We start from the raw sequence: 13,619 nt of genomic DNA on the forward strand, positions 1-13,619 counted from the left end.
TGTTTCTATTGAAATAAGAGGCTGCTGCAGCCCGCCCTACGGTTGAGCAGAGAGGCTGCACAGTTTGACCAGCAGGCAGCGGCCGCACACCAGGCTATCTATCTACATTAAAAAGGCAAAGAAAACAACAATGTACCATGGGAGAGGTAGAGCTGTAGAATGTAAAAATGAAAAATCAAGCCAGATTCTTGTTTTGTTTTTTTAGAATTTTAGAAATTTTTCTAATTATTCTGATTTCTATAAAAAAACGAATGATCGGAAGATACCCTGATTATGGATATAAAGTATTTTTTTTTTCTTGTCATAAGGAATTTGGGCTACAAGTGAGCAGCAGTCAGGTTAGAATAGAACAAGGGCCTCTGAAGTTGGCCTATATATATATTTATCACCATCATTTTATCACCCCCCTAATATTGAAATCCTAGAATCGCCCCTGTTTGTATAGCCTACATGTTATAACTTAATTGTAACAACAATTTTAGAATGATAACGTTACTTTTAATCTTACAATTCAAAAATATTCTCATATTTGTTCATTGTTAAAATTACTACAGGCATGGAATCAAAGCCCATGGAAGTGGCAGCACTAGGAAGACCGCTGTTTCCTGGTATGCTTTATGACTGTCGCAACGATTGCTTCATTCCAGGTAGTGTACCCAATGAATTTTTTTTTTTAGAATGTTTGTTGTTCCCCTAAAAAACAGTACATGTGGGGTACAATAAGATGAAGCACACACATTTTTTATTAGTTTAAAACTGTCCTGGAGATACTAAATCTGTACATTTACTTCAGTTCATTGTGTCCTTATTCAGTAACTGTTAAAGCCACTTCTCATTTCAGGTGTTACTCTGTGGGATAAGAAATCACTGAGTGAAGATTTGGACACCCATCCAAAGCCCCAGACAGACTTGAAGTTCTGTACCTCTGACTCTCTCTCTAGTAAGTCCAGTCTCATGGATATAAGTGCTTCCCTGAAGGCCAGTTTCTTGGGGGGGGGCTGGTGGAGGGTGAAGGATCTGCCAAGTTCCTGCATTATTCCAAATCCTCAAACCAACAGTCCAGAGTAGGGGAGAGCCGGGACGGTTGAAACACTTTTCAGATAAACGTCGTTTTCTAATATAAGGTTACAGATAGATTTTTTTTTGTGTATGTGATCAACAACTCACATATGTGTTCTCTTAGTATAATGTGTTATTCGGTAGAAACATAGAATGATTTACGTAAAAATTTACTTTGAACGGGAGTTGGGTTTTGTTTCAATCGTCCCCCCACAGCGGGACGATTTAAACACAGGGGTGGGAAGGATTGAAACATAACAGTTTAAACGGTAACTATTCATCTAATTCTTGTTTTTATGAACAGTACCTGACAAGTAACTTATGTACATATTGTTACAAACATATTTTGTCATTTATTTTCATTTTAAAGTTCATATTAACATTTTTGTTCTGTCGCCCAATAAACAATCGGCGATAAGGCTTTGTGCATTTTGCGTAATCTTTCTAATAGGCTATTTTGAAGAAGACAGACAAATCCGTTTACAATTAATTCTTACATTTATTCCTTGAGTCATATTGAGTGATTTAGTCATATTGAGTGTTTTCCTATGACCAGGTTTAACTGGCACGAGTTGCTGTTTCAACCGTCCCGACAGCGCCTCCAGCCATTTAAACCTGTTTTGTCCGTAAACTAAAAAACTCTGATATTATACACTTAAGGGTGTGATGCAGTACTAATACACCAGCCATATTATTATTACAATGGCACATGAAACAATAAATACAACTTGTCAGTCAAAAAAAAGTACCGCACAAAAGATTTCACTAACCACAATCAAAAACAGCTTTCCGGCTCTAACCTTAAAACGGCAAGACGTAAAGAAGAAATGTTTTCGCGGGTCTGATAGGCATTGCGTGCTGTACGTGCTGACGAAATTTGACGTACATAACATGAGTGGTTTTCAAGGAAATCTCAATGTTTCATCCGTCCCGCGTTTCAATCGTCCCGGCTCTCCCCTAACAATGTATTGTGGTGAAACCCCCAGATTTGAACAGCTCACTATGACTCAGCTGGGCAAGATCACCTACCCTCAGGTGTTTGACTAGAAACTCATGTAGTCACAGCTGTACTGTACGGAGCTCAGGCTTTAATGGTGTTTGATCGGACATTTTCAGAAGATGAAAACAAACAGAAGATTGAGGGGGATCTGAATGTCATGGTCAAGAACATTCCTAAATTTTCAATTGAAGGAAAGGGTGCTGTACAAATGATAGATGGTGAAAAGGCAATGTCTGAGAAGATTTCCTGCTCATTCCATGGTGACTTCCATCTTGAGCAAAACGCCACTACATACATGGAGGACCTTGATTTGTACAAGAAGCTCCCCTCTATGCTGAAGGAGAAACCCAAGAATGCAGTTCCAGTAAAAGTCTCGCTATATCCTCTTCATCTCCTGAATACAAAAGCAGCTCAGTTAAGCCCCTTTCACACAGAGATTCCGGAAAATACTCGGATAAAGTGACCTGGAATTTGACCCGGGTTCGTTTGACTTTGGTTCATTCACACTGCCAGTGATTTTCTGGAATCAGAGAGTGCGTTCACACACAACCCGTAAAAATCCCGTAAAGACACGTGACATTGATGTGACGTAATGTCTCAGCAGCGTCTATAGTTTGCTTATGAGCTGCGATTTCTCTCTAACAAACCACGCTTGTGCATTTTTTTCTCTGATTTGAACATAAACTAGCGCATTACGTACCGTTTCATGCTGGCGAACGATCCCGGCTTCATCGCCATCATTAGGACACGGCATTGATTACGACTTTTGTTCACACAACGCACGTTCCGGGGCTGAACACGGCAATGTTACTAGGTCCCCAACCCGGCATCGATTCCGGCATCAATCCCGGGTCGTGTTTGCGTTCACACAGAAGGTGTTCTGGCAATTTCCTGGCAATTTCCCTGGATCAACACGCTGTGTGAAAGGGGCTTTAGTGAGAGAAATCAGCACAATCTGCTTTCCACAACTGAAGGTATAATGGAGGGACTGGAGAAGGCAGAGAGGATATGCAATGACCTCATCGGAAATCGTCATGTTAATGATTTCAGTGACGTCAAAGAGAGGCTGCGCTCATTTCAGGAATCATTTAACATTTACAAGACAGTGTTTCAGAAAGCTGTCAGCAAGGTCTTGCCTGCTATTCAAGGAGAGGAAGGAAACAAGGAGAAGTCACTAGCAGACATCCTGAAGATTCACCATGACTCCCCTTTTACAGTTTTTCTCAGTCAATTTGGTGCATTTGTCCGATCAGAAATAATTCTCAAAAGTACTTGTTCAACCACATCATCTAATCACTTGTGAACATCATAAAAGCAGGTTTTCATTCTTTTGAACAAGTTGCGATTGCTTTAGTACATTCATGCAATTGATTATGTACAATTGTCTGCGGTTTCCTACATTATCAGTTGCTAATGCCATGTTGCTCAAAATGTATTAAATAGTCCTCTGTGCAATAGTCTTACCCTTCAAAACATCTGGTCATTAGTTCATTGTATAAGTCATTAAATGCAAAATGGTTGATCTAGTTGTCATAAACTGTCAAGCATATTTTCTACATATTTCTATTAGACTTTTTGTAAGTGTGCCATGAATTTATGAATTGTGCAGGATAATCTTGACTTTCTTGAGAATGTAGATCAAACAATGAGAAACCAGTTCTCTGAAATAGCTCAAAGTTGCATCTCATGAACCTTCAATTGGCAAGCATAGCCTATATACAGTGTTGCGTGCAAAAGCAAAGTTCTGTCAAAGGGGTCTTTCCTTTACCTTCCTAATGTTGTATTGTTTAACAGCTGACAGCTATTCAACCTAATTCATTTTTGAGACACTCTAACAGAAGGATGGCCCTGCATGACATATCAACTGATTTGATAACTCTGAGTTCTTGTCATATTTTATCACCATTATCTATAGCGAATAAACTGTGATAACGTGAGAAATGTTATAGGTGTCTGAATAAATTTTTAATAAATATAGTAGTATTAATACATATAGTAATTAACTTTGAGCTATTGAAAGCTGGAGATTCAATTCAACCTTTGTTGGAATGCATCAGGGACATTAAAGTAACACTATGTAGTTTTTCAACCTTCATAATATATTTCCAAGACCCTTGTGATGGTACATCGACTTACAATAGGTTAAAGGGTTAGTTCGCCCATTTAAGACATGAAGTTGTATGGAATCCTTACCAGCACTATAGTGCATACACACTGACCCACTCTGTAGTCACCTCCCTGGTCAGAGTTTTGGCCGCTGGAAGTTTTTCAAGAAAGTATTCCCGGGTATTTTAGTATTTTAGTATTTTAGTCTCCGGGGCCTCAAAACTGTGCGTTTTTACGTGAAAAAATTATTTGCGTTTCAAAGCTTGATTAATTAAACACACAAAAAACACGCCGGTCAAAATTCATACCTCAGTTTTAATCGGCACTATTTTCTTTCCATTTCTATCAATCAGCGCTGCTGTCAACGTCAACGTTCCGATCATATAGTTTTCTCAGCAAATTGTACCTATATCCCTATATACTGTTTTTATATTAGACATCTTTTCACGTGTTTTCCACTGGAGTCTAAACATCAGCTTGTTAAACGGTACAGTTTAGACATGGGATCATAAAGTTAGTAAATAGAGCGTACCCGTGGTACTGGTACAGCAAAACTCTTTAAAATCAGTTTTTTTTCTTGGTTGGGGATGTAATCGTCTTCGCTGTAGTGAGCACTACACACACGATAATCCTTGATTCTGGATATTTTAGCTCCCGCAGAGTAGCCGATGGCAACCAGCCAAAGATGTCTCGTAGCTATATCCGAAACAGGAAAACGATGGGATCTGAACGGTGATCCCGGTACATTCTTGTGGTCACAGCCTGGAAATTTACAAGTTCGCACCATCGTTCATTTTCTACTTTGTACGTCGTTTCGTAATCGATTGTGTAAACACTATGGAACAGCTGATCGGAACGTGCGCACTGTTGACGTTACAGCAGCGCGGATTGATAGAAATGGAAAGAAAATATTGCCGATTAAAACTGAGATATGAATTTTGACCGGCGTGTTTTTTGTGTGTTAAATTAATCAAGCTTTGAAACGCAAATAATTTTTTCACGTAAAAACGCACAGTTTTGAGGCCCCGGAGACTAACCGGGAGTACTTTCTTGAAAAACTTCCAGCGGCCAGAACTCTGACCAGGGAGGTGACTACAGAGTGGGTCAGTGTGTATGCACTATAGTGCTGGTAAGGATTCCATACAACTTCATGTCTTAAATGGGCGAACTAACCCTTTAAATGATACGTCTGCCATAGCCTGACGTGGTCTGTATCGCTTTTACTGGCACTATGTAACTTCGGGTTTCGGGTAGTAACCGGAGCACAAAGAGAACTACAAAATTCTACTGCTTTACGGCATACATAGTTTTTCTTTGTTTGTGATGTCTTTCATAAAATCATACATCATACTTTACCTTGTCTGTGGCCATTGTTGATTCCAAAGCCGGTGCTGGATAAACATCGTAGGCTAAATTATTTACGACAGCGGTAATGGACAATTCCGCTTCCAACCTGTAGGGCGACCGCAGAGGATAAGTTCCTTGGTGTTGCTTTAAGAATTGGTTAGCGCTTAACTTTCTCCAAATTAATGATGACAAAACGGAAACTATTGTTTTTGGTTCCCCAAAATTAAGGAATAGTACTATTAGGGAGCTAAGCAATTATTTTCCCTCTGTTTCTTCCCAGGTTAGGAACCTTGGCGTTATCATGGACTCAGAATTGTGCTTAACTAAACAAATTAATTCTGTTGCTAGGAATAGTTTTTATCAATTGCAGATTATTTCAAATATTAAATTAAAATTCTTCAGTCATCACTTGGTCGCCTCCAGTTGGTACAAAATGCAGCTGCAAGGCTGCTGACTGGGACAAATAAATTTGATCATGTCACCCCAATTTTAGCGTCCCTTCATTGGCTTCCGATTCATTTTAGAATTCCGTTTAAGATCTTGTTGTTTGTTTTTAAGAGCTTTAATGATCAAGATCTATTTTACCTAACAGATCTTAGTTAAAGCCACCTTCCAGATTAAGATCTTCAGACAAGGCTCTATTATCTATCCCCCTCTCCCGTTTAAAAACTAAGGGAGATAGAGCTTTCTCAGTTGCCGCCCCCCCGTCTATGAAATCAATTGCCTTTGGACATAGGCTACGCCTTGCACCTTCCATTTACATTTTTAAATCAAAATAGAAAACATATCTCTATTCTCTGGCATTTTGATACTTAATATCCCTGTTTCAATGTTTGTTTTTGTTTGGTTTTATGTTTCTGTGTTTTTATTTTTTATTACTATGTTCAACACTTTGGATAGCTGCTATGTTTAAATGTGTTTTATAAATAAAATGTACTTACTTACTTGCTAATTAAACTGCACTACATTATATTTGCTCTATGTGTATTTTAACCCTACAAATCTGAAACGCGCTTTATTGTATTAGGACAATGCAGATGCGATTGAAAAGAAAACCGGGGAGCATCTGACCTACACGGACCCAAGACTTTTATTTTGACATCTCAACAGTGAGTAATCCTGCTCACCAGGGCTCTGCTGCTCACGCATTACCAACTCAATGAGCAAATGTAATCATCCAGAGATATTTACTCAGCACTTGTAAGTAGGCTAGAGCAATATGAACCAGTTTTGAAGAAACGCATTGTTTTTGTATTTATTTTATGGTTGTGCAGTGAGATGGAGGTGTTGTTGAAGAAAGAGCTGGCCACATCTGTTTTGAAGAGCACGGGTCATTCAGGAGGAGGATGCATCAGTGAAGGCCAGAGCTTTGACACTGACTCTGGCAGAGTGTTCGTCAAGATCAACCACAAGACGGAGGTGCGCGCGCACACATACACAACTCGACGCTTTGGATTTGCTTTGCAATCTTGTATGTGTCCGTGTCATCGAATTTGGAATAATAATGTGATTTGGTATAGTAAAGTAAATGCTTTCACAGACATCTTAAGGCTAGTTTTAACTGTTTAACTGGCTAGTTTTAAAGAATATCTTAGTGCCATTGTTTTGTCTCAAGATAAATAAATATGAACATGCAGGATAAACCAAACTGTTTTTGAGTAAATATTTGCAACATTTTCTAATTGTCTTTAGTATTTTAATTGGTAACACTTTATTTTACAGTGTCCATATATATATATATACGTTACATGGACTTACTACTAGTAATGACAGTAAATTGTGCATAATTACATGCAACTAACCCTCAACCAAACCCTAATCCTACCCTAACCCTATGTTATTAATTAATATTTCTCGGTACTTAAATATATCATTACACTGTAACAATGACACCTTAAAATAAAGTGTAACCTTTTTATTTTCACAAATTGTGAATAGCAATACTGCTTCCATTCGTTACAACTTTGTCTGACAGTCTTTATTTTGGAAGTACATCAACTAATGATCTTTATGCATTGTAATTATACATGTTAATATGTAGCTTATAAATATATTACTGATTCTTTACCTTTATGATGTTATTTCTGTTTTATATTTGAAAGTACATTATCAGTTAATGATCAGTTGCACATTATGCAATGGCATTTTATATAAAATATTTATAACGGTAACTCTTTACAACCAGGTTTAATTAGCTAACATTAGTTAACTACATTCGTTAACAAGTTACCAATGAACAACACTTAAACTTATGAAACCTTATTGTAAAGTTTTAGCTTTATAACTATTTGAAAGTCCACAAATCAATGATTTGTTTAGCATTATATCATGTAATAGTATATGACTGCATTATAAAGTATCAATATATAATGTAAACGGTCTCTCTTTCTTTAGGCTAGGAGGATGTTTGATGGAGAGATGGCAAGCTTGGAAGCGATCCTGTCCACGAACACAGTGAAAGTGCCCAGGCCTGTGAAGGTCTTGGACCTCGAGAGAAGTGGAGCTCTTCTCGTAATGGAACATGTGGATATGAGGAGCTTAAATAAGTAATCATGTGAACACATAGAGCTTGTTTAGGATCATGTAATAGGACTGAGAATTGGGTCAATGTCACATTAACATTATGGGCATTGTTGGAAAGTGCTTCTTTTAAAATATTTAATGTTTATGTAGATACTCATCACAACTGGGGGAACAACTAGCTGACCTGCATCTTTACAACAAGAGACAGATAGAGACAAAAAACAAGGAGCAGCAGACTGTTGGTAATGTTTTTTTTAAATATTGCATTGATAGAGACTTTTCAGTGCCATTATTATTTATCATAATTTCTGTATTTAAAAAAGGGAAAGGACCAGGACAGTGTGAGGTTGAAACAGCAAACAGGTTTGGGTTTCACGTGAACACATGCTGTGGTTATATCCCTCAGGTCAGCATCTCTGCTCTGTATGCTGTCTGATCATAATAAATGGAGTGATTTATATTCAAACATACTTTGCTATCTCTCCTTTCGGTTTTCAGGTAAATGACTGGCAGGATGATTGGGTGTCCTTTTACTCCCAGCAAAGGTTGCAGCATCAACTCGGCTTGGTGGAGCAGTCGTACGGAGACAGAGAGGCCAGGGAATTGTGGTCCAAACTCCAAGTAAACCAAACAGCTCAGATTTTTATTCCAGCAAAATATCATGCAAACACAAAAAAGATATTGGGTCTCATTTACTAATAATTGCGTACACTATTCGTATATATAAGCACATTTGAACTTCTCACAAAAACTTTTACGCACATTCATTCGTTCTTAACCTCGTTCTAATGTTGTTGAATTCGGAGTATTCCTTTTATTCCTTCCACACATCCTTTTCCCTCACATCAACACGACACTCTCTACAGACGCGTTCTCGCGTTCCCAGAGCAATGCCAAGAGTGCCATCCTCAAAACAAGTTCAAATGCATTAAACGGCTTCTATACAGACATTACAGACGTCTGTTTTTCCAGCTGTACGTACGTGTACCTGCGTCTTTATGCAGAGCTACCACAAAGCATGAGCTATAACGCACCTTTTCTTAATCTCTTACTGATAGGTTTATATGATATCTATATATCTATCTATGTTGAAGATTTAATCTTAATATGTTTATAAGGCCACCAAGACTATGTAGTTTTTGTGTACAAGTGGTTTCAGTTGTTCCTATATTTTTTTCGTAATTTAGAATATACATTTTAGAATGAAAGTTGATGAATCGTGATTTGTTCATTAAAATGTTTGTACGCAGATTTCACGCACACATTTGTTCGTACACATGCTTAGTGAATAAGACCCATTGTCTCCAGTTTTTTTAAACGGAATAAAGATGGGTAAAACTATTTTTAATGTAAACATTAAAATATACATTAATGTAATATAATAGACTAGACATTATATTAATTATATAAAAATCTAACTATTTTGGTCCTATTGTGAATAACTTATTAGTGCATGTTATTCCAAAAACAAACAAACAAACAAACAAAAAACTTCTTTGTATTCATAATCTTTCCTTGAGGTGTTATAACTTTCTGTGCCTCTAAAACGACTTTCCAACCCTTCCACTCCAGTCACCTGACTACATTCTGGTATAAAATGACCACTTTTCAAATCAAATCAATTTCTGATTGAATCCCAAATCATCATTATCATTTTAAATAGTATATTGTTCTTTTTATGTTTGATATATGATGTAATTTAACGGTACAGTAGTAAAATGAAGTGTAAAAGTACACAACTTAAATTAGAAATTTGATATGCATCAATAATGTTTATCCAACATTTGCTCAAATATATTTCAAAACAGAAAGTTCACATTATCAATAGACAGGGACAAACAAAATAATGTTTTTCTTAATGTAACTTTATCTTAAAGGCGATGTAGTTACATGTTACGTCATGTACTTAATACTGCAATAACAGTAAATTATGCATAATTACTAAACCAAACCCTAACCGTAACTCTATTGTAAGTACATTAGGTTAATTAATATTCCCCAGTACTAATTTGAGCAAGTATCATATAACTACAGCACCTTAAAATAAAGTGTAAACGGAAATTATTATAAAGCATCTTTTATTTATAAAAATATTTTTTTTCCAATTTGGTCTTTGTCTCAAAAGTGTAAATGTTCACCCACAAATGACAATTCTTTCATCATTTACTCCCCCTCATGTTGATCCAAACATGTAGGACTTTCTTTCTTCTGTGGAACATAAAAGAATACATTTTAAAGAACGTTGGTAACCATGGAGTTTCGGTTCCCATTGAATTGAATTGTATGGACAAAAAGTCAATGGATGCCAAAACTGTTTGGTTACCAACATTCTTCAAATTGTCTTTGATGTTTTATAGAAGAAAGAATTGCAAACATGTTTGGATCAGCATGAGGGTGCGTAATTAATGACAGGATTTTCATTTGTGGGTGAACTAGATTTTATTTAAAGAATGACAAGCTAATGGTGCAGTCTATAAGTCTTCATACAGTGCTGCATATGTACTTTTCTTTGTTTAGCTGAAGATCCCTCAGCTGTTCACAGATGTAGATGTGGTTCCAGCTCTGCTGCATGGAGACCTCTGGGGAGGAAATGTGGCCGAATGCACTGATGGTCCCATCATCTTTGACCCAGCATCGTTTTATGGCCATTCGGAGTTTGACCTGGCTATTGGCGGCATATTTTCTGGTTTTGGGAGCTCGTTTTACAACGCTTACCATGAGAAGATCCCCAAGACAGCTCGGTTTGCAAAGAGGCAGCAACTATACCAGCTGTTCCACTATCTGAACCACTGGAATCATTTTGGTGGGGGTTACAGGGGCTCTTCTCTACGGATCATGAAGGATCTAACAAAGTAGATGCTCTTCATTATAGGATCCTTCTCAAGTCTTCATTTATGAAGGTGGATGATAAACTAACTTGAAGTTAGTCACGCACTTTGAATTGAACATTACCTGTCTGATGGAAATGCATTGACAAGATGAAAATAATTTGCACAGATTGAAAATATCTTATATATAATATATATATATGTTAAAATTTAAAACCATGAATACATGTGTTTCCATGCAGTGGCTAAGAAATAAATTGTCTAAAATGCATCATTCCCATTTTGCAAATTGCACTTTAACTTGACTTGAGTTGGAAACGTCTCGAAAAAAAAAAAAAAAATCCACAAATTTTGTATGTAATATTCAAATTGTATAATGTCCAAAGTACACATTTCTAGTAATTTTGCAGTTAATTATCATATTGTATTTTCAGAAAGTTTTGGAATATTTTTCCTCTCCCCAAATTTGTCACTACCGAAACACAATAATAAATTATTAAATAAGAAGGCTTATATTGACCTATTGATATTTTGTTTACATCTACCTTCTAAATATATATTTTTTTGCTATTTAAAAAAAAGTTTTCACAAGTAAATCAATAACAATTAAAATTAACAATATTTCGGGTGTAGTTCTTTGTTAAAGGCATTAAGTTAATCACTGATTTCCAAGTTAACGATTCATTATTTTGAATATACATTGAACCAAACACTATAATAACATCTTAGTTGATAATTCAATATATTTCATTTTATCGGTCGTGATGGCACATTTTCGCTAGTGACAGTAATGTTTTTGTAGCTATCACATTACAGAATTTTAGGTCACATACTAAAACACTACTAAAACATACTAAGATACAGATGATTTGCTTAACTGTACTAAAATTTTGTTTATTTCATCCAGATAAATGATTATATGTTCCCTTTTGTCACTACCAAAACAATGATGACATGTTTCGGTAGTGACAATTTTAGATACGTTTGAGCCTAGTTCAAAGATGCTAATCAGCACATGGTTAATTAGCACAGTTAAAAACTCAATTTTTATTGAATAACACTCAAAAAAACATGATGTCACAACCGAAACTTCTCCACATGTTTCGGTAGTGACTGTTTCGGTAGTGACACTTTTATGGAATAACACCCAAAAAAGTTTGCTTAATTGCAGAAAAAAGGTGTTTGGTAGTGAAAGTTACACAGATTTTCAGACTTTCTAAGACATTTCCCTCAAAATGATGGTACCTATCTACAATGAAAGAGAGGCTATGAGAGAGAGAGGGACACAGGAATATTTCCTAATAAAAAATGTGGCTAAAATCAGTCTCAGTCAATGGACTAAAACCACATCTGAATAAGGTTTATTTTAACTGCTAGTGATCTTGCTATACTGCTTGCAGGAGTAACAGGATGCTTAATGGATGTATGGACATTCAAATAAAGCTTTAAAAATAACTTTGTGTTGTGTTTTTGATTGCCATGTAGTTTCGGAACTATGTATGCATTTACAAATATGACCATAGTTTATATGCTTTAAACATTGCCAATCTGTTCAAAGAGAGAACACAAAAAACATGGATTTGAATAACAATAATGATGTTGGTGTCGTTATTATTATTTTATAAATTAATACAAAATCCTGCGACCTCACATTTTGATTTTGAAAGTTGGGTGGATGATAAAACTTAATCATTAAGTCTTTTTTAAAATGTATTTATTTATTTTATTACTGCTGGCTATCAAGATAAATTAGGACAAGTTTTCTTATTAACTGATATTTTGGCTGGGGGGGGGTGGGAACTATGAAAGGGAATATTAAGCTTTAAAACATATGCGAAATAAATGAAAAGGTGCGAATTTATCGCATATAAAATTGAATAATGAGTTTCTTTGCAAAATTCCCTTCAAGTTGTAAAGACTTTAAACTTGAAGTAAAAAAATAAACGCGTTTTTGATTTATTTTGATCCTCGCGACGTGCCGTTAACATGCAGCCAGGGCGAGCATCATAATAATACGCGGGGTGCATTTATAAGCCTTTACTGTCTTTTCTGATTGTGTCATATGTTAGACGATTTGTAAGTCTTTTGAAGAAGACAACAGCCGTTGCTTTTAATGCATGTTTTGCCGCGTATTAAAGAAATTGAGAAGTGATGAGCTGGAGTTTGAAGAGACTTGAGTGCGTCATTGTGAGGAGCGGTTGAGACTTCATCTTGGATCAGTCAGATCCTCTAGTCTGAGAAACTCTAAACAAACCTTTAGCGCATCTCTAGTCTGGTCGGTCAGATACAGCAGTGATAGATGATGTCGGGGATGGAGGGAGTGAGTAACGTTAATGGAGATCCTGAGGAGCCGGAGGTGACGGCTCAGGCGTGTGTGCTGTCCGAGTTCAGTGAGGGAGCAGAGGCTCGAGCTCTCATCAGCAGCTTGCCGGACATCCATCACGACACGGTTGGCAGAGAGACCACCATCGAGAAATTTGTGGGTAAGAATGATTTTCATGTACACTATGTCTTGCTAGTGTACATGAGTTACATGTACATGTTACATGAGTTACATGAGCTAGCTAGCTAGCACTCTCTCTCTCTCTCTCTCTCTCTCTCTCTCTCTCTCTCTCTCTCTCTGTGTGTCTTATTTGTGGTATCTAGCTGTCTGTCTGGCTGTTTGTTTACCTGTCTGTATGTCTCTCTCTTTAAGTTATTAGCATATCTATCTATCTAGCAGTATCTATGTATTTATCGATCTGACTACAGTAACG

At 36.7% G+C, this 13,619-nt stretch overlaps 3 protein-coding genes across 3 annotated transcripts in view; all 3 read left to right on the forward strand.

The window, feature by feature from the left end:
• The first annotated feature begins 556 nt into the window (after positions 1–556).
• On the forward strand, positions 557–3,362 carry LOC143722176 (neoverrucotoxin subunit beta). Its single transcript, XM_077213423.1, is given in 6 exon segments — positions 557–647; positions 842–990; positions 993–1,065; positions 2,018–2,098; positions 2,101–2,473; positions 2,987–3,362. Coding segments are annotated over 6 exon segments (1,143 nt in total).
• A 3,302-nt stretch (positions 3,363–6,664) lies between these two features.
• On the forward strand, positions 6,665–11,137 carry fn3krp (fructosamine 3 kinase related protein). The gene is made up of 7 exons (XM_077211705.1): positions 6,665–6,712; positions 6,787–6,931; positions 7,907–8,058; positions 8,186–8,277; positions 8,359–8,441; positions 8,534–8,656; positions 10,553–11,137. Exons 1-7 carry the CDS (start codon positions 6,672–6,674, stop codon positions 10,889–10,891), a joined length of 975 nt encoding a protein of 324 aa, XP_077067820.1. The 5' UTR covers positions 6,665–6,671; the 3' UTR covers positions 10,892–11,137.
• Positions 11,138–12,826: 1,689 nt separating this feature from the next.
• Positions 12,827–13,619, forward strand: part of tbcd (tubulin folding cofactor D) — a 49,625-nt gene continuing 48,832 nt past the window's right edge. The window contains exon 1 of the mRNA XM_077211706.1: positions 12,827–13,346. Coding sequence (XP_077067821.1) covers positions 13,163–13,346 — 184 coding nt within the window. The 5' untranslated portion in view covers positions 12,827–13,162. The remainder of the gene's footprint in view (positions 13,347–13,619) is intronic.

This window comes from Siphateles boraxobius, unplaced genomic scaffold, assembly GCF_051911475.1.
Source record: "Siphateles boraxobius isolate OS27281-9 unplaced genomic scaffold, OSU_SipBor_1 66, whole genome shotgun sequence".
Lineage (NCBI taxonomy): Eukaryota > Metazoa > Chordata > Actinopteri > Cypriniformes > Leuciscidae > Siphateles > Siphateles boraxobius.

What these genes read in the sequence shown, in the direction of transcription:
- fn3krp (XM_077211705.1), top strand. Translation starts at nt 6,672, where the DNA reads ATGAGCAAATGTAATCATCCAGAGATATTTACTCAGCACTT. An exon ending in CAAGGAGCAGCAGACTGTTG is followed by an intron (nt 8,278 to 8,358) that starts GTAATGTTTTTT and finishes TATTTAAAAAAG; the next exon opens with GGAAAGGACCAGGACAGTGT. An exon ending in GCTGTGGTTATATCCCTCAG is followed by an intron (nt 8,442 to 8,533) that starts GTCAGCATCTCT and finishes TTCGGTTTTCAG; the next exon opens with GTAAATGACTGGCAGGATGA.